This window comes from Balaenoptera musculus, chromosome 4, assembly GCF_009873245.2.
Source record: "Balaenoptera musculus isolate JJ_BM4_2016_0621 chromosome 4, mBalMus1.pri.v3, whole genome shotgun sequence".
NCBI classification, from domain to species: domain Eukaryota; kingdom Metazoa; phylum Chordata; class Mammalia; order Artiodactyla; family Balaenopteridae; genus Balaenoptera; species Balaenoptera musculus.
In genome coordinates, this window is record NC_045788.1 from 119,470,544 (window position 1) to 119,491,556 (window position 21,013).

Genomic DNA, 21,013 nt, shown 5'->3' on the forward strand with positions numbered 1-21,013 from the left:
GAAGGATATATCAAAGTCTGAGTTACCATGAGTCCACATGACTGTTTCATCATATTATTATGTCCAAATACCACTTTAATTCCAATTTATTCGATGTTTTGATTAATTCACTCCTTTAGAGACAATCAGTCCATTAAGATATTAAGTTATGCTGGTAGACTAACGCATGATATAGGCAATTAGTTAAATACAAATTCGAAGGCAAAGTTAAGTGTTTCAAAGGTGGTCAGTTTTTTATTCCATTGCCTATACTGTGTTTCTCTAAATAAGAAGTGACATGATTTTACAACGATCTTATCTTCCATATTCCTTTGAATGATAACTAGTCAGATCACAGAGGAGCAGGAAACACGCTAATCCACATAAAAGCTTTCTAAATAGTTCAAGCCACTGCATAAAGTGCTTTCTGATCTGGAATTCATTCTTGCAGCCAATGATTTGAGTCATCTGAAGTGTGGGAAAAGTTGTTGGGATAAGACCTCTTGAACGTTTTCTTAGGCAGATTTAATTTTTTAATTTTTAGTCTGCAGCTCATGTATTATGACAGAAAGCAGGAATCATGAAACCAAATATGATGTAAAGCAAATGAAATATTGGATAAATTTAATTTTATTGGAATGTAATTTTTTATGAAATGCTGAAATTTAGTGTTTATTTGAAAGCAATCATCTTCTGTCTTGTACTTTCAAACAGAAGTGTTTTTTTTAGGACATTTTCATAATTCCAAGAAGAAACCCATGCCAAATTACAGGCACTCTCCATTCTTGTCACCCTTCTTCCAGCCTCCTGCAGCCACTAATCTACTTTAAACCTGTAGACTTGCCTATTCTGAATAGTTCGTGTAAATGAAACCATGCAACATATGGTCTTTTGTGAATGACTTCTTTTATTTAGTTAGTGTTTTCAAGGTTCCTCCAGGTTGTAATGTACTAGTGCTTCATTACCTTTTATGGCAGGATAATATTCCATTGTAGGCATATATCACATTTTAAAATTTATCCATTCACCAGGTGGAGGACATTTAAATTGTTTCTGCTTTTTTGGATATTTTGAGTAATGCTGCTATCAACTTGTTTTTATGAGGATGCTCATTTTCATTTCTCTTGAGTATGTACCGGGGAGTAGAATTGCAGGGTCATGTATTTAACTGTATTAATCATGTTAAACTTTATGTTTAACCTTTCAAGGAACTACCAGACTGTTTTCCAGAGTGACCACACCATTTTACATTCCCACCAGCAGTATATGGATATAAGCTAACCCTTGTTATTGTCTGTCTTTTTGATCATAGCCATCTTAGTAGATGTAAAAAGTAACGAATTGTAGTTTTGATTTGTATGTACCTAATGACTAATTTAATGATGTTTAATTTAATGATATTCAGAATCTTTTTATGTCATTGGCCATTCATATATCTTCTTTGGAGAAGTGTTCAAATCCTTTGGCCATTATTTGTCTCTATTATTGAGTTTTGAGAGTTCTTTCTATATTCTGGATAAAATTCCCTCACCAGGGAATATGATTTTCAAATATTTGATCAAAATATAAAATTTTCAAATATTTTATCCCATTCTGTGGGTTATTTTAAAAATTTTCTGATGGTATCCTTTGAACCACAAACCTTTTATATAGAAATTTTTATAGTCAATGTTATGTATAAAGTTCAGACCCATTTATTTATAGCATGCGGAGTAAGGACAAGACATGAAGAAAAATGCTAGTAGAACTGCCAATAGATATATCAATGCATATTTAGATCAATGAGGCAAAAATTATTCAGAATGAGTATTTTATCAAGGTGAAATCATCATCAAATATCTTACTAAATGTAATATATGCACATCACTGGATTTAGATTACAAAAGGTCAAATAGAAATGAATGTGTATTTAATATTTTGTAGTATTAACATACTACTTATACTTTGTATAGTGCTGTGATATTTCATGAGTACTTATTTTAGCCATGTAGTTAGTGTTCAATTATTCAAACCAATAAAAAGTAGTATAGATACAGAAGACATATTACAGAATCGACTCTCTAAATGCCCAACTCCAAGTCCCTTTTGAGTTGCTTAGAGTATAGTTCTAGAGGAAATAATTAAAATGCCACTGAATGCCATGAATAAGTACGGAAATGGCTACCCTATTCAGAAATATTTCTAGTTAGCAGCAATTATATAACTTAAACACACATCATGCTCCTATTTATGTTTGGCCATGTTCACAATCAATTAGTTATAATTAGAAATATTTTGAATGTATTGTTTACCCATTAAACAGTAGTAAACTTGGGGTTTTCAGTCCAATTAAGGTATCATGATGTTATGAGCTTTGTATCATGGTTTAGATAAAAAAATTAATTATGTGGACTGTAATATCTTATGAATTTTGCATAAATAAATTAAAAAAAACACAATACACTAAATATCAGATAGAATTGTGTATTTTGGAATAAAGTAAAATGATATATTAAATTATTATTCCTATGAAATGAGCTAAATTATTTAGTTAACAGATTAGAAGAGGAAGGAAATTCTTCATAAAATTATGAATTTCAAAAGTAGAGAATTATAGTTGACATAAAAATTTACTTAGTCCAACTACCCACTGTCCTTAAATTTCATCCACAACATTTTGCCTATGGGGGTCATTTGACCTCTGTTTAACATATATCAGATGCAGCAGGAATCATTGCATTTCAAGGCAGCCCATTCCATTTCAACATGATTAGAAAATTCATTTCTTTTTTAAGAATAAGTTATTGTGCACCTATTGTTTCTAATTTTGCCTCCTGGGCTCATTAGGATAAGATGAATTTATGGTAGCTCTACAAATATGTAAAGGCCACTATTATGACTCTCTTGGTCTTCTCAAGATTATCGGTCCTTTTTCCCTTCAATGATTTTAATGTGGCTCAATTTCAGTTTGCTTCTTCATCTGATAAGTTCTCAATAGTTGTACATCCAGTTGGTTCTACTCAGAACCAACTCAGAGTATGGAAACTAGAAGTCCACACAATATTTCTGCTGGAGTATTTCACCAGGTGGAGGAGTAGGAACATCATAAAACTTGGGACTAAGACTTAAGTCATCCCATCATAGTCACTATCTATTTCCAAGTGTGTCTCGTAGTACTCTGACTCCCCGTGAGAATTCTTCATCACTTACATCGTTGTTTAATAATGCTTCCTTCTGTACAATCTAATCTGTCCCTATTCAACATCTTTCACCATCTCTTTGTTTCCTACTAAACCAACAAATTCACTGTGATGTTTGAGGCCTCTGTGCTATGACTTCCTTTTCTAGCCATAGTTCTTATAATTCATGTGTTAATATTGACATGCAGCACTTCTACAAAATTAGATTATTTTAACTTTTCCATCACCGAGAAATGTTATAACTCTTGGGGTCTTTTTTTCTGTTTTCCTGTCCTTCTAATTCTCCTTACAATTGTACCTGTCAGTATCCTACAGATTTTTTGAGGTCATTTAAATCAAATTAACATCTCCTTCAGAAAACCCTTCTTGGTCTTTCCAACTAGATATAACCCCTCCTTTTGAATTCTCAGTTGCACTTGTACTTCTCTGATGTCACTTAGTGTATTCCGTTGTGTATTGTATTTATGTTCACATGTGACTTTTAAAACTTGCTAGAAATTTGGAAAAAAGAAAGACAAGGTACATTTTTGAATTCTTTATATGGATTAGCTGAATACTGTTTAATTATTCTTGTTACACTAATTAGACTGGCAAATTTAATTTTTAAATTTATTAAAGGACTGCACAAAATAAATGATTAAATAGATATTTTCCGTAACCATATGGGGAATTATATGGTTAAATGATAATTTCTTTTAAAATCCGTCAACTTTCTTGAAATATCTTTGAGAGCTCTTGGAATTAATCGCAGAGTCAGCTTCAAACCCAGAACATTTTGTAATTTAAGCATTCAGTGAGCCTTTGCTGTGAGCCATAAGGTTTCTCTTACAGCTTCTACCTATCCCTTTTTCTGCTTATTTCTCCATGAACTGAACCTAACCTCTGCTTCCAACAGCCCAAATAAAAAGAAGTGCTGGACATGTGCTGATGCTGATGTAGAGACAGCAGAAACTGCAGAGATGGCAGAACTTTCTGGAAACTTGGAGGTCCCTCTCAAGAAGAAAATAAACTTATATAAATCACTTTGAGTTTGTGGGTGCATATAAAGTTAATTGAATCTGGTAGATAAATATTGAAAGGTTTAGATTGGAGAATGGTGCAAATTCAGTCAGATTCTGTCAATATTAAAGAGTAATATTATTTTCTGAAATTCAACATCACAGGAAAGATAAGGAAATAAGGACAATTTTACTTTGAAACACTAAAATTCTACTTATTTTAGAATAAGTCTATAAGCTAAATAAAACGCAGATATCCAAAAGACTTAATATACTTTTGAAAACTGAACAGTAGTATTTAGAAAAATATCACAGCCTATTTGTTTCTGTTGAATACATCTGTGGCATGAAAAGAAAATAGTTATAATACCTAACATTTATAAAGCATTTTTCATATGTCAGGTATTTTCTGAAGTTTTTTTCCAACATAATAATTTAATGTTCATGACATGCCTCCAAAGTCAGGTTCTATTATCATCGACCCACTTTCCAGATGAAGGAACTGAGATAGTAGATAGATAACTTGTCTAAATGGCAGAGCTCAAATTTAAACCCAGCTATGACTTCAGGGTCTCTATTTTAATGATCTTTACTACTACACTATGCTAGCCCCCAGGTGTTAGAACAATTATGATTTCACTGAGAACGGCCAACAAAAAATGCTTTCTTTGGCTCCTCTAGCTCTTTTGTGACTCCTCCATTTCTTAAGTTTTCACATGTTACTAACCTCATTTTCCCTGAATGTTCTGAAAAAATGGGCCACTGCTGAGCACCCCAAGATGCTGCCCTGTATCAGTGCCACGGTCTCCGCCAATTCCCTTTGTTTCTAAGAAGTACAGAGAAACTGAGCGTTGACAAAACAGAGACTCGGGAGCCGGTGCTCCACTGGGAGAAACTTCTTCAGAAGGACTCAGAAAGTTAAGGGACTTAGATGTTCTTCCCTAAAGCAATGTTAATTCAAAGTTTATCTGTTTCATATAGACTTTCCTGTCATTTAAAGTGAAGGTAAAAAACCAAAAAAACCCTGCATGGGTAAGAGGAACAGCGGGAGAGATTTAATTCCCTTCCATCTCAGAGGCAGAATGTTCTGACACATAAAAAAGCAGGCTGGAAGAAAAATGCCCCTTGCGGGGGAATGACTCGTAGGTTATGAAATCACTGGTATGAGAGTTAGGAAGGACCTATTAAGGCCTCTCATCCGTTCTCATTACACTGCTGCCTCTGGTGGGCTCTGAACTGCTCTAACTCATCTCATTTTAAATAACTCCTGCTACACGACTTTCTCCTGAGACTCCATTTCCAACCCAACTATTTAAAACCTCCATCTGACATTCAACCTCTTTCACTTTGGTCAGTTTCATTTTATTTCTTTCGTTATTTAATCTGTTGGCAAGCTGAAACCATTTTTCTCCTGTAACGTACTTATAGTCTTCAAATATCAGTGGAATTATTTTTATCTCTTATTATGATGACATAAAAGGAGAAAATGATAATTTGAACATCAAAGATTTCAGCTACGTAAAAGCTATCTGTCATAGTCAGTAGATATAAATGCTTCATGCACTTTCCTCTAACTACCCTTGTCCAAGTGTGGTAGAGACATTTTTTTTTATTACAGTTAAAAAAAAAATTGGTCAAATTATTTGACTGTTTTAGATCAGGATCCTTTAGAGGGTTGGGTGATTATCACTTGGGGTTAGTCTTCAGCTGTGGAGATTACGAATTTATCCATAGAGGATCAGGTTCTGGGAAATCACTTATTCAAAAGAGATAAATTATGTATGAGACGATGCATGTCATAATTTTCAGTATTAAACATGTAGGTCTAATGAGATTGGCCATCTATGCAGTGCACATTTTTTGTCTATAGGTCCACATTGGTAAGTAGTTTAGCAGGATCCTGTTAACTTTACTTTCAGATTATATCCAGAATCTGACCTCTTCTCACCACAGCTGAGAGTCCCATGGCCTCTTTTCTGGATTAGGTGATAGCCTTTCACTGGTCTCTCTGACAACACCTTGCCCTGCCATAATATATTCTACCAGTCAGTGTGAATTCTCTCATTCCTACACTTAAACTTCAGTAGCTCCTAATTTCACTGGGGAAAAAGCCAAAGCCATGGAAGACCTGTTATTCTCTAGGCCCTACTGTCCTTATTGATTCCACTTCAGCCATGCTGGTTTCCTGGCCTTCCTTCAAGCAGGTCAGGCACGCTCCCTTTAGAGCCTTTACTCTGCTTGTTTCCTCTGTCTGGAAAAATCTATATGGCTAATTCCTTCCATTCCTTGGAAGCTTTGATTCAAATGTCACTTATTGTTTCAGTGAGACCTGAAACTGATGACTCTATTTTAATTTGCAAAAGCACCTGAACACCTGCCCTCCCCACTGACCTTACTAAGCTCTGTATTTTCCCAGAGTACTCATTCACATTAAACAGAACCCCAAGATGTAATGACTTGTCATGCATATTGCTTATTTTCTGTTTTTCTTTGCTAAAATATGTGTTCCACGAGAGCAGAAAATCTGTTTTGTATTCACAGATACATTCTGAGGCCTTGAATAAGGCCTGGGTTCAAAAAATACTTCTTAAATAAAGGAGTGAATAAACACATTGAGAGGAACTTTCAATGATTTCATAGGGAAATAGATTAAAATTAGTCACATTTTATTAAGAAATACTTTCAATTTGAAGTAGTATGATGAACTGTGTTTTATTATTCTGGGGATGTATTTTCTAAGGAATCAGGATTACTCAGACACATTTCTACCATGAAAAAAATAACTTTTTAATGTACTCTTACTAGATGTCATTCACAATTGACATTAACTCAAGCCATTTACTTTTCAGGTTATAAAACCAAGGATATTGATCTTTGTAATATAAGGGGCTATTAATAATAAATTACAATGCACATGTGCTCAGGCTATTATTATGTTATAAGCAATTTCATGTAGTCAATCACTTATTTAGAAATGACTTACTGAATAAAAGTTGTAGACATTCATTCATGTATTTAAAAATAAGTTTACATGTTAGATTCAGACACTGAGAATACACTAGCAATTCAAAGATGAAAAAGACAAGGTTCTTGTTCCTGAAGAGAACACTGTGTTGGAAAGAAACAAATAAGTAAGCAGATATAAGGCCATGTGATAGGAAAAACAAAAGAGGTGCTTTAATGTTTAAAGGAAAGGAAGATTTTAACTTCGAGGTTCCAGAAAGACTTTGTAGAAATGGTGATGTGTGATCTGTGTCCTCAATGCCTAGAACCATACCTGGTTAGAGAGAGGTTTTAATATGTGTTCTTTGAATTGAATTGAATTCTCATTGGTAAAAAGAGATACTATAGGATAGATTTTGTCTAAGAAAATTATCTAAATGCATGAATTTCTATTCTGTCCTTTTCCTTACTTTGTAAGATCCATATTACTTCTAGATTTGTAATTAGATTGTAGTTAGTATTATGAATACATGCTTCCAAGGTTTACATGGTTGGTCTTCTCACTATGAGTTCCTTATCTCCTGATAATTCCCAATAATTTCTGGTCTTCTCAAATTTTATTGTCTCAATGTTAATGTCTCCACCTGAAATACAGTTCTAATATCCCACTCACGTGAAAAATATACCTACAAAGCACCACCTTTCCCTTGGGACCATGTTTTAGAATCAGCTCTTCCATAGTTTTTCTGCTATGGACTGAATGGTCCCCCCCCCCCCAGTACGTTGAAATCCTAAACCCCAATGTGATGATATTGGAGATAGGTCCTTTGGGAGGTAATTAGGTCATCAATGTGGAGCCCTCATGATGGTGTCAATATAAGTGATCTTATAAGAAGAGACAGGAGAGGGCTTCCCTGGTGGCGCAGTGGTTGAGAATCTGCCTGCCAATGCAGGGGACACGGGTTCGAGCCCTGGTCTGGGAGGATCCCACATGCCGCGGAGCGACTGGGCCCGTGAGCCACAACTGCTGAGCCTGCGCGTCTGGAGCCTGTGCTCCGCAACAAGAGAGGCCGCGACAATGAGAGGCCCGCGCACCGCGATGAAGAGTGGCCCCCGCTCGCTGCAACTGGAGAAAGCCCTCGCACAGAAACGAAGACCCAACACAGCCAAAAATAAATAAATAAAATAAAGAATTATAAAAAAAATATATATATATATTAAAAAAAAAAAAAAGAGACAGGAGAGAGCTCTCTCTTATGTTCTCTCTCTCTGTTATGTGAGGATACAGTAAGGAGGCTGGTGTCCGTGAACCAAAGGAGGGCTCTCATCGGAACCATACCATGCTTGCACCCTGACCTCAGACTTCCAGTCTCCAGAACTGTGAAAAATAAATATTGATTGTTTAGGATAACCAGTCTGTGGTATTTAGTTATGGCAGCCCTGACAGACTAAGAAAGCTTATCAGAAGAAGTAAACCTGCCTTTTTACCTGTATTTCAAAATGGTATGATCTTGATCTATTGAAAATTCTAAAGAATTCTTAAAAAACTAATAGAGTTAATAAACAGTTTCAGCAAGGCTGCAGGGTACAAGATCAACATACAAAATCAATTGTATTTCTGTACACTAACAATGAACAATCAGAAAATGGAAATTAAGGCAGAGTAGACCAAAGTTCAGTACAGTTATTTACCTCCCACAAGTCCCCTTAGTTAATAATAAGTGGCAAATCTAGGGTGACAACCCAAGTCTCTTTGTCTCTAATGGCCTCTGTGTACTTTTCAACATTTCATGAATATATAGGGTAAAAAATATATTTCTTGAAATACTCTTACTTGCCTACTTGATTACTATTTTCATTTAAATTCATTTATTAGTTCATGATCAAAAAAAAAGAAAGTCTGAAAAGACTGTCTTACATTTAATACTGCTCACTTTGAACTGCAGAACAGCGCATGACACTTTTCTTTTAGTTTATGAATTAAATATGAACTATACCTGAATCATTGCCAAAAGTGTGGTCAAAATTTGGACCAGTAGAGGGAGGAAAGGTGTTTCCCTGAATCCTTTCCCATTCATTGTCATCATTTAGATCCTGGATCCAGAAACAAAAGCCATCTTCAAAATTACAGTTGATTTTCTCATAATCTGTAAAATAAAAAAAAAAATACAAATGTAGTCAACAATATGACTAATTATAATAGAGTGAATTGAAAATAGCATAAACTCACACTGTTTATAATTAAGTGGCATGCACAAAATCATTTTTTAAATTCATTTTAACTGTTTAATTCCATTTAGTTGAAAAACAAACACATCATTTTGTTGCCAACTGTGTTCTTATGTTTCTTATACCCCATTAGGCTTCAGTGAAGACAAGCATCTTGTTCTTATTGTTCTTTAATTTTTATATCTTACCTCTGTTGGCTTACCCACATAAACTTTGTCCCAAATTTTTTGCTCCCCCTATTTATTTACTAAATTTAATACTCTGATCAAAATTAGGTTGATGTGGAACATTCTCAGAATTAGTTTTATGCTAATTTTTTAAGCTTTGAATACTTGCAGTATATAAAAGTTTAATTTTCCTATTGATTTATACTTTTTCTCAAATTGGTTATTTGATTGTTTTGAAGAATGTGAGCTATTTTCTAATTTCTCATTTCTTTGCAAGTATCAAATGGAGAAAGGTATACATAAGAGATACTCATTAAAGAACTTGCATAATGAAACAGATAATGACCCTGTTCTAAAATATTAGGTCCTGCTACTTTCAAAATTCCATTACAGTATTAAAGCACCTGAAGATTCAAAGGCTAAGGAATAAACAGTACTTACTATTAAGCACTTTGCTGTTAAATGCAGTGTATGTTGCATTAAAGCCAATATAATCATTTTCATCAGATTGTATAAGAAAAGTGGCAGTAACTTGACTGGAAAAAATCCTAATTGTGCCAGGATTCTGTGACCAGAGAGAAGCTACAAAAGAAAATGAATGACTGTTATATGTACATATATATGTATTCACTTATCTATTGATCTGTCCATCCATCCATTCATCAATCAATCTATTGATCTATCAATTGATCTATCAACCTTTTTATCTGATACTACTGTTAACTAAAAGCATTAGTCCTATAGTTAATTTATTTTAAATAAATATCTCTTGTCTTATAATAATAATGTTTCAAATTATTACATATATTTGTGGTTTGATAAACTATATTTTCATTTTTAATTGTTAGCTACATACACTGTAAACACATATAAAAAAAGATCCATTCTTTTATGGAAAAAATTCCTCTAAGAAACATACAAGTTAAACAGTTATAAAACAAAACATGAGTTTGATTCTATCAGGTATTTCCCATGCCACACTAACAGAGGCTAAACTCTATCACAATAGTAGAAATAAGGGTATTTCTTTGGCTTTCTATCCATATAGCTGTAGGACCTCAAAATAATCCTAGACAATTTAAGGATTGTTTCTACAGATATTGATCTTATCTCTTTTCCATTTAAATTCTAGCTACAAAAGATATTATCTTTCTAGATTTTTTATTTTCAAGGGTTAATATAGTGCTTGAGAAATAAGAAGTACTCACATGATGATTTACAAAAAAAGCATTGTTATATAAAATTTGCTTTTATAGAAATGTATTATTTAGCACATACATTCTCAAAGGGGGTGATATTGCCTCCTAGGTGGTAAAAATTTGTTTTCAGGGACAGAAAAATTCTTAGTTTTTAAATTTATAAAGCCCAAGATAGCCGTACAGTACATAAACAGGTATAGAGAATATCTGAAATATTAAAATTTCATGGGGAGCAATTAGGGTAGGAAAAGGTCTAAAAGTTTCTTAGTGGGAGTGATAATGAAAAAAAAAAAAGGATAGGAAACAATGGCTTAGCATTTTAGTTTGACAGTTTGAACTGGGTATCAGATTCAAGTTTATGAAAGGTATCACGCTTGCAGATTGAAGACAAAGCACCACTGTTAATTATTGAGTTCCGAAGAAAGATACTTTCATAAACTACTGAAAAATTCTGTGCTTATCATGTAGAAATTAGTGAAAAAATGTGATTACATGCATGATAATTTCAGTAAAATCTAATGGAAAGAAAACCATGAATAAGCATTGATTTATATCTTACTCTTTTCCCCAGTAAAGTTGTATTTCATTCTTTCAGTATCTTCTCATGAAGAACTACATTGGTTATTTAGATTCCTTCTACAAGCATATGTAACTGTGTAACCCAAATGGTTGCCATATTTAAAATCTTTGTAGTCCATAAATGTCTAGTTGCTTAAAGCATGTGAATATTCTAGAAACTTTGCTTCAAACCTATCTGCCTCTCTTTCTTTCTTTCTTTTCTATAGCAATGGAGTTTTGGGGGGGCCATGGCTTCTGGTAGGATCTGAATGTGGCTACTGGTTCAATGGCACCCTTCATGGTTGTGATGTGTTGGATTCCCACGTTGTCTAATGTTATTGCACTAGTCTAGTTAGTCTGGGGTTTATGTCTTGAGATTCATTAATACGCTTCAGAGTTACACATAAATGTCTAGAAATGGTGTCGAACATTTGTATCTATTGAGGTTTTGTAAATCTTTTATCAGATTCTTAAAGTTGTGACTAGAAAGAGTCCCAGAGCGACAGATGCAGTGGAGAGGATATTATCTTATGCATCCACAAAGGTAGTAGAAGACAGTGGTTAAAAACAGAGGCTCCAGAGTCAGCATGAGATTCATTTCTGGCTCCATGTCTTATGAGACTTCTCAGTGCTTCAGTTTCCTCTGTTGTGGTATAATACCTTCCATAAACATTTGTGATAAGGAGTAAATAAGTAATTTCCACATGATAGAGTGACTGGTATATAGTAAGTGCTCAGTGGATGCTAGCTATTATTCCTTGATGTGCTCAACTGGATTGTGAGCCCTGAAAACGCAGAGACTATACTTAACACTTTCTGAGCCTCTGCCATTGTGTCAGAGCATGGGAAATTTTTAATCAATTTTTGGATGCATGAATTAAGATGTGAGTAAATATAGCAATAGTGTTTGCCTACATAAAAGAGTCATAAAAGAGTCAGGGCAGGAGTTGAAAGAAAAAAACAATTTCCTAATAATTTCTAAAGGCTGGATTTTTCTCTACCTGACACAAGAAACTTTTAGACAATAATTCCTTAAGAAAATCCAGTGCCTTTTACTAAAAAACAATATTGCTATGGATATTAAAGTTGCCAAGCAGCCACACTTGTGTGAATTAACTCATTTGTCTTCTAACAATAAAGGCTCTGGTGAATAAGTTTTGCAAAAGAGGAAAGCTGGGAAGCATAATTAAAATTCAGGGGAATTTGGGATGAGGGCAATGGGCAAGGATAACAGACTTTCCACAGAGTATAATTCAACAGATCTAGCTCAAAACTATTTATTTTATCTTATTTATAAGAGAAGAAATTCTGCAATTAAATTAGCTTCTTTGTGTGTTATAAAAGATTTCTAATATAGTCAACACATTTTATTGAGTGCTCACCGTGAATTTGGCATGGTGCTAAATGCTGGAGAAAAAATAACCAAGTTCCCCTCTTAACCTATTAGAAAAGTTCAGATTAATGAATTATAAAAAAATTACTTTGGAATTGATAGATACGGGAGAAATGCCATGGGAGTACTGAGGAAGTAGCTCTTAATTTTTCCAGGCACTATCACTGAGGAATCTTCAAGAGCCTCTGGAAAGTCCAACACCTTAAGCCAGTGCTTGTTAAACTTTTCCATATAACATACCCCTATCAACAGAAGTGAATGAATGGGTACTTGTAACACTACATGAAAGTGTTCTAATAAAAGCACAAATTTTAATAAAAATGCTTTACTGTGAAAAATGTTTGTATATATTATTTAATTCCATGTCCACAATATGATTATTTTTGTTGTAGGATAAGTTGACAATTCAGGAAGATCCACTATGTTTATTACATAACTTCAGCTGTATCTATGCCCACTTTTATGTGATTCAGTTTTAAAAACACGTCCTTAAACTGCTAAGCTCCAATATTGGGGATATGCTATTAACAGCCCTTTGGGAATGGAAGAACAGCTAAGCACTTAGGATATAAAGAATGGTGTAACAACTACACACACAGAAATGCATTTTCCTGGCTTGTCAACTTGAAATTGGTTTCAGCGTGCTCATACAGGCTGTTTTTGTTGTCTTTCTTTGAGGATACATAAATATATCTATGTATTTTTTGAATAAAGTATTAATGGAGAATATTTATCATCTTCTACCACTTCCATACCCAGTACTGATAATTATTACCACCAATGAATTGAATATTTTACCTTCATCACTACAGTTTAAAGAAAACATTTTTGAACTACTATCCTGTTAATCTATTCTGATTTACCCTGATTTCCACACTTATTTGGAAAAGACTCTATTGCATTTTTTATCATCTATCTATATGAAATACTCACCTTCCTCTGAAACTTTTTACCAGTCAGAGAACTTTTACATCATGACTCTATATGAAAATGACTGAAAAATGCCTTTAAAATTTGTTCATACTAACTTACCCCTAATCAAGTATATAAGAACTATTTTATGGTACTGGATAATTTTATTTTCTTATAATTCCTTTACATAATCTTATTTTCCTTGATTTAATTAAAATATCTATATATTTTCCACATGATAAAGATAATTATCTTTATAATGAATTGTAATTTAATAAAAGTAATTGTGTACACATCTCTCACAATAAGAAACTTGCTAAAATATTTAGAAAAATAGACGGGATTTTGAATCAAGAGTGAAAGTATCAGCATTGTTACAAAACAAAATAACTTTAGAGTTATACGAAATGCTACTGATCTCCATTAATTAACTACTATAATACCATGATATATAAACCTGCCGGTTTAAATTTAAGTCAACAAATACTAAATTTTTACAATATATCAGGCATGTGCTAGATGCTGGAGGTAAGACATTTTTACATATCTTTAAAAAAGGTATTATTTTTAAATTTAAAATGTAATTTTAACAGCTAATGCCATTTCTCATATTTTTTCAAGTTAAATTAAAATATTTAATGTAAAAAACTTTGAAATACATTTATATTTCAAAAAGACCTTAAAAATTGAACAACTACCTATTTGTTATAATTTAAATTCATTTTCTTAGATATTTTCTATTTTCTATTTGTATATTTAGTTTCTTTATTGCATTTTTATGATAATTATTGTGCATTATTGACATCACTATATATAATGATTCTAAGATTTAGTTATGTATTTCTGATGATCTAAGCATGTGAAAATAAGTAAAAATAGCGTTCAGGCAAATGGTATCTGAAGAGAAGGGAACATAAGGGTAATTTACACCTATCATTTTTGGACAGTTAACCTCTATGAATTTAGTTTTTATCTGTAAAATAAAGATTGTAATAGCACCTGTGTAATATGGTTTAGGGGAGAATTTTTTTTTTTGAGTTAAAGTGCTGAGAACACTACTTTGCATACTGCAAGTGATCAAAGTATGCTAAAATTTATTATTAATATCACATTAGCCCTTGGAGAAATTTATATGAACTGGCTTATTTGTCCACCTATGTAAATATTTATGTTGACATAATTTTAAGGAACTAGATTTATCAACTACAGAAATAAGTAGATTATGAAATGGCTGGTCCATTTATTTAAGCCAAATGTGACTTACCATGAGTTCATCTGTTTTATGTATACTCGTGATTATATTTGTACTTGGGGCTTTTAAAGCACAATGAATAAACGCATTGTGTTTGAAGTAGGAGTGTCTGGGTCTGATTTCTATCTCCAACACTAACTAGCTTTGTGGACTTGTGGTCATTTAACTTCTTAGATCTCATTTTCCTCTCCTGTAATGCATACTTTGTAGATTATTGAAAATAAAGGATATCCACATAGAGCACTCAGTATGATGTGTGTCATATTAAAAGCACCCCCCAAAAAGTACTTATTATTATCATATGCTTAAATATTTCTCAAATCAATAAGTCAATCAAAACATTTATTCAATAGGATTTACTTTTCATTATTCACAAGTGCAATTTAAAATCCAAAATTATTAAAATAAATGCAGCTTTGTACAAATGTTAATAAGAGATGTCACTTGTAACCTTATCTTAGCTCTGCTAAGATGACTATTGACTATTCCTCAAAAGTGTGAGGAAAACGAGTTATTCCCTGGACTCCACTGCCACATTCTTTTCTTCATCCTTATTTTATTTCCTCCTGGAATTTCACTCCTATTTTTGTTGGCTACCATGAATAGGTCTATTCATTTGGGGACCAGATGGAATAAAGTGGGGTAGTCACACATGTATTATTAGAGTGTTCCCTGCCCTTTCTCAGCTCCCATCGGTGTCTATGTACATAATGACAAATGGCTACATAATAACAATACCATCCACACCTTCCATTTAGTGAGACTACATCCTGATCTACTCATTGTTTTACCAACTTTATTAGTAATAGTCCTGCAGGAGACAGAAGCAGAGTGCATAATAAAAATAGAAAAAAAAGAGATTCACTGTTGAAGAAAAATAGTTGTTTTTAGGGTTTGTTTGAATTTTGCTTAATGGGGAGCAACACTTAGTATAGTAGAATTCCACATGATTTTTAAAACATCAATTAGAAGAGGATCATGTGAAACAGTACATCTTTTATTACTAAGAAGTTTGATTGCACAGAGCACTAAATTATTAATTTTTATAATCAGGACCAGTTTCTCTTTTTCCTTTCAGTAACTTAAAGTACAAGCTCATATTCAGTTCAAAATCAAAAAATGGGCGTAAGACCTAAATAGACATTTCTCCAAAGAAGACATACAGGTGGTCAAGAGGCACATGGAAAGATGCTCAACATCACTAAATAGTAGAGAAACACAAATTAAAACTACAATGAAGTATCAACTCCCAGTGGTCAGAATGGCCATCATCAAAAAATCTACAAACAATAAATGCTGGAGAGGGTGTGGAGAAAAGGGAACCCTCTTACACTGTTTGTGGGAATGTAAATTGATACAGCCACTGTGGAGAATAGTATGGAGTTTCCTTAAAAAACTAAAAATAGAGCTACCATATGACCCAGCAATCCCACTACTGGGCATATACCCTGAGAAAACCATAATCCGAAAAGACACATGGACCCCAGTGTTCATTGCAGTACTATTTGCAATAGCCAGGTCATGGAAACAACCTAAATGTCCATTGACAGATGAAAGAAGATGTGGTACATATATACAATGGAATATTACTCAGCAGTATAAAGGAACAAAATTAGGTCATTTGCAGAGATGTGGATGGACTTACAGTCTGTCATACGGAGTGAAGTAAGTGAGAAAGAGAAAAACAAATATCATATAATAACGCATATATGTGGAATCTAGAAAAATAGTACAGATGAACTTATTTCCAGGACAGGAATAGAGACACAGATGTAGAGAACAGATGTGTGGACATGGGGGGGAAGGAGAGGGCAGGATGAACTGGGAGATTAGGTTTGACATAAATACACTACCATGTGTAAAATAGATAGCTAGTGGGAACCTTCAGTATAGCACAGGGAGCTCAGCTCAGTGCTCTGTGATGACCTAGATGGGTGGGATGGTGGTGGATGGGAGGGAGGTCCAAGAAGGAGGGGATATATGCATACATATAGCTGATTCACTTCGTTGTACAGCATAAGCTAACACAATATTGTAAAGCAATTACACTCCAGTAAAAAAAAAAAAAAAACTCCTGCATCGATAAGAGAATGGGTTATTTCATAAATCATATTGCTACATATCTGGAAGAAAATAAAGTCAGACATACAACCTCAAAAAAAAAAAATAAAAGGGAAAGCGCATCACTCCAAAAAGTTTTCCACATATTTTCATTTTGATAATGGACTGTATATTTGTTTTAACTTACCTCTTAAAATCTTGCTTGAACCCACACCTTCATAAATATTTAATACATCTGTATAATATGTATTAAAATAATCAAAGTTCAGTTGAATGGAAAGTCCTTGGTTTACACTAAATTAAAAGCAAAAAATAGACTATTACACTCTTAACAGTTGGCACAACTCAATGTATTCTAGAATTTGAATGTATTTTTCTAATTGTGATAAAGAATATGTAACATGGGATAGACTCTCTTAATTTTTTAAATGCATGGAACAGTATTTTTAACTATAAGCACAATATTGTACTGCAGCTCTCTTGAACTCTTTCAACTTGCATGATTGAAACTCTATACCCACTGAACAGTAACTCCCCATTTGTTCTCTCCCAGCCTCTGACAACCATTGTACTTTTTGACTCTCTGAGTTTGAATACTTTAGATGCTTCATATAAGTGAAATCATGCAGGATTTGTCCTCCTGTGACTGGCTTATTTCACTTAGCATAATGTTCTCAAGGTGCAACCACGTTGTTGCCTATGATAGGATTTCCTTCTTTTAAGGACTGAATAATATTCCACTGTATATATAGACCACATTTTCTTTATCTATTCATCTGTCGATGAACATTTAGGTTGTTTCCACCTCTTAGCTATTGTGAATAATGCTGCAATGAACATAGGAGTGTGTATCTTTTAGAGATCTTGACTTCAATTCTTTGGGATAAATACCAAGAAATCGGATTGCTAGATCATATGGTAGTTCTATTTCTTATGGCTTTAGGGAGCCTTCATACTGTTTTCCGTACTGACTACACCATTTTGCATTCCAACCAACATCACACAAGGGTTCCAATTTCCCCACATCCTCACCAACATTTATAATGTTCTGTTTTTTTGGTAATGGCCATAATGATTTTGATTTGCATCTCTCTGATGATTACTATGTTGAGTGATGCCCTTTAGCCATTTGTATGCCTTTTATTTTTTTTTGAGCAATATCTATTTGAGTCTTTTGCCCACTTTTTATTTGGTCTATTTTGCTATTGAGTTTTGTAGGAGATCCTTATATATTTTGGATATTATCCCCTTATTAGATATATGGTTTGCAAATATTTGCTTCCATTCCTTAGGTTGCCTTTTCATTCTGTTGTTTTCTATTGTTTCCTTTGCTGTATAGAAGGTTTTTAATGAGATATACTGCCACTTGTTGATTTTTGCATTTGTTGCCTGTGCTTTTGTTTTCAAATCCAGGAAATCACTGTGAAGAGCAATGTTATGAAGCTTTCCTTTTATGTTTTCTTCTAGGAGTTTTATGATTTCAGGTCTTATGTTTAAGCCTTTAATTCATTTTGAGTTTATTTCTTGTGTATGGTGTAAGGTAAAGGTCCAATTTTGTTCTGCAACTGAATATCTAGTTTTACCAACACCATTTGTTGAAGAGACTATATTGTTTCTCCGTTGTGTAGTTTTGATATCCTTGTCAAAGATAATTTGACCATATATGTGTGGGCTTATTTGTGACCTCTCTATTCTGTTTCATTGGTCTGTATGTCTATTTTTATGCTGGTACTATACTGGTACTAATTACTGTAGCTTTGTAATATATTTTGAAATCAGGAAGTATGAGCTTTGTTCTCTTTCTCAAGATTGTTTTGGCTATTTGGGGTCCTGTGTGGTTCCATATGAATTTTAGGATTCTTTTTTCCTTTTTCTTTTAAAATCATTGGGATTTTGATAGAGATTGTGATGGATCTATAGATCATTTTCAGTAGTATGGACATTAGTATATTACATTATTATATTTTAACAATATTAAGTATTCCAATCCATGAACATGAGATGTCTTTCCATTTATTTGTCTTTAAATTCAGTCAGTAATGTTTTATTATTTTCATTGTGTCTTTTACCTCCTTGATTAAGTTTATTCCTAAGTACTTTATTCTTTTTACTGCTATTGTAAATGGGACTATTTTCTTAATTTCCTTTCTGGATGATTAGTGTATAGAAACACAAGTGATCTTTCTATGTGGATTTTGTATCCTGTAACTTTGTTGAATTATTTTATTATTTCCAACAAGTTTTTTTGTGGAATTTTATGGTCTTCTATATATAAGATCTTGCCACCTGTGAACAGATAATTTTACTTCTTCCTTTTTTGTTTAGATACATTGTATTTTTTTTCTTGCTTAATTGCTCTGGCTAGGACTTCCAGTACTAAGCTGAATAAGTGTGGTGAGAGAGGGCATCCTTGTTTTGTTCCTGATCTTAGAGGAAAAGGCTTTACTTTTTCATCATTGAGTATGATATTTACTCTGGACTTTTCTTGTATGACCTTCATTAGATTTAGGTAATTTCCTTCTATTCCTATTTTGTTGAGTGTTTTTTATTATGATAGGGTGTTGAATTTTGTCAAAAGCTTTTTCTGAATCTGTTGAGAAGATCCTGTGATTTTTAGCCTTCATTCCGTTAATGTGGTGTATCAAATTGATTGATTTTTATATATTGAAACATCCTTGCATCCCAGAGATGAATCTCACTTGGTGATGGTGTATAATCCTTTTAATTTTCCATTGAATTTGGTTTGCTAGTATTTTGCTTAAGGATTTGTGCATTTATATTATCAGGGGTATATTATCAGGAATGTAGTTTTCTTTTCTTGTGGTGACTTTGTCTGGCTTTAGTATCAAAGTGAGTGTTCCTTCTTTTCCAATTTTTGGAAGAGTCTGAAAAAGATTAGTATTAATTCATCTTTAAATATTTGGTAGAATTCACCAGTAAAACCAGTGGGTCATGGTTTTTTGTTGGGAGGTCTTTTGTTACTGATTCAATCTTCTTACTAGTAAATGGTCTGTTCAGAGTTTGTATTTCTTTATGATTCAGTCTTAGTAGATTGTATGTTTCTAGGGACTTATCCTTTTCTTCTAGGTTATTCCACTTAGCACTTCTTTTTCTCTATCCTATAAGATTTGGTATGTTGCAGTTGTTGTTTTTTTTAAATTTGCTTCAAGATATTTTCTAATTTCCTTTTTGATTTAGTATGAGATCCATTGACTGTTCAAGAGCAATTAGAACGTTGCAAGTTTCTTTTTCAGTGGTGTCTAATTTTTTGCTCTCTCTGGTGTCTGTATGTGGCGCTGCACATTCTCTGGTCCTACCACAGCAAGTCACCCAACTATATCTTGTTCTCTGCAGCCACAGGCCATGCAAATTGTGCTGGCTCATCAGCTCCACATTCATGCAAGACATATACCCGTTGCTGAGGAAGCTCTTGAAACAGTTAGAATGTTGGAAGCATGCTGCACTTCTTTCTTTCTATCCTTAGGGAGAAGCCTTGAATTGTGCACCTTCTCCCAATTGTATCAAGCCCTGCTGGCCATAGCAAGCTGTACCCACTTCTCTTTGTTCTCAGTATCTCTCAGGCATCCAAACAATACCAGTTCCATCACTTATCCATATGAGGTGAGACAGAAACTAGTCCCTCAGGCAGCTCTTGGAAAAGCTGGGACACTGGATGCATGTTTCATCCTTCTTTTTCCTTCCAAGGAAGAAGTAGTGAGTCAAGACTTGTGCTGAGCTGTGCTGTGTTGGGGAAGGAGTTGATGGAGGGTAAAATGAACTTGATCTTCTTGTCCATTTCAGTGCAGCTGTCCTTGGCTTTGTGTTCACCTGGGGTATGCAACTTCTTAACTGAATTCTGGAATTCTCATAAATGTCTTTTGGTTCACATTTCACTGTTAAATCGACATATCTGTGGGGGAACAAAAGCTGAGGCTTCTTGGCTACAGAATAATTCCTATCTCATTATGCCAGCATCTGTATGAAAATCTCCTATGGTGTGATTTAGTCATGGCATATTGAAAGCTGAGAACACCCTCTATATACAACCTTTGTGCTAAATCTTGAATAAAATTTGGATCAGTTGCTATATATTTGACCTCCAAGCTCTCAATTTGGTTGACCAATCCAATCATTATGATGATC

At 33.7% G+C, this 21,013-nt stretch overlaps 1 protein-coding gene across 2 annotated transcripts in view; it reads right to left on the bottom strand.

The window, feature by feature from the left end:
* Positions 1-21,013, bottom strand: part of TMPRSS15 (transmembrane serine protease 15) — a 137,803-nt gene that overhangs the window by 78,074 nt on the left and 38,716 nt on the right. For both annotated transcript variants that reach the window (XM_036850722.1, XM_036850723.1), the window contains 3 exons: positions 17,058-17,164; positions 9,937-10,077; positions 9,097-9,246 (listed from right to left, as the gene is read on the bottom strand). In XM_036850722.1, coding sequence (XP_036706617.1) covers positions 9,097-9,246; positions 9,937-10,077; positions 17,058-17,164 — 398 coding nt within the window. The remainder of the gene's footprint in view (positions 1-9,096; positions 9,247-9,936; positions 10,078-17,057; positions 17,165-21,013) is intronic.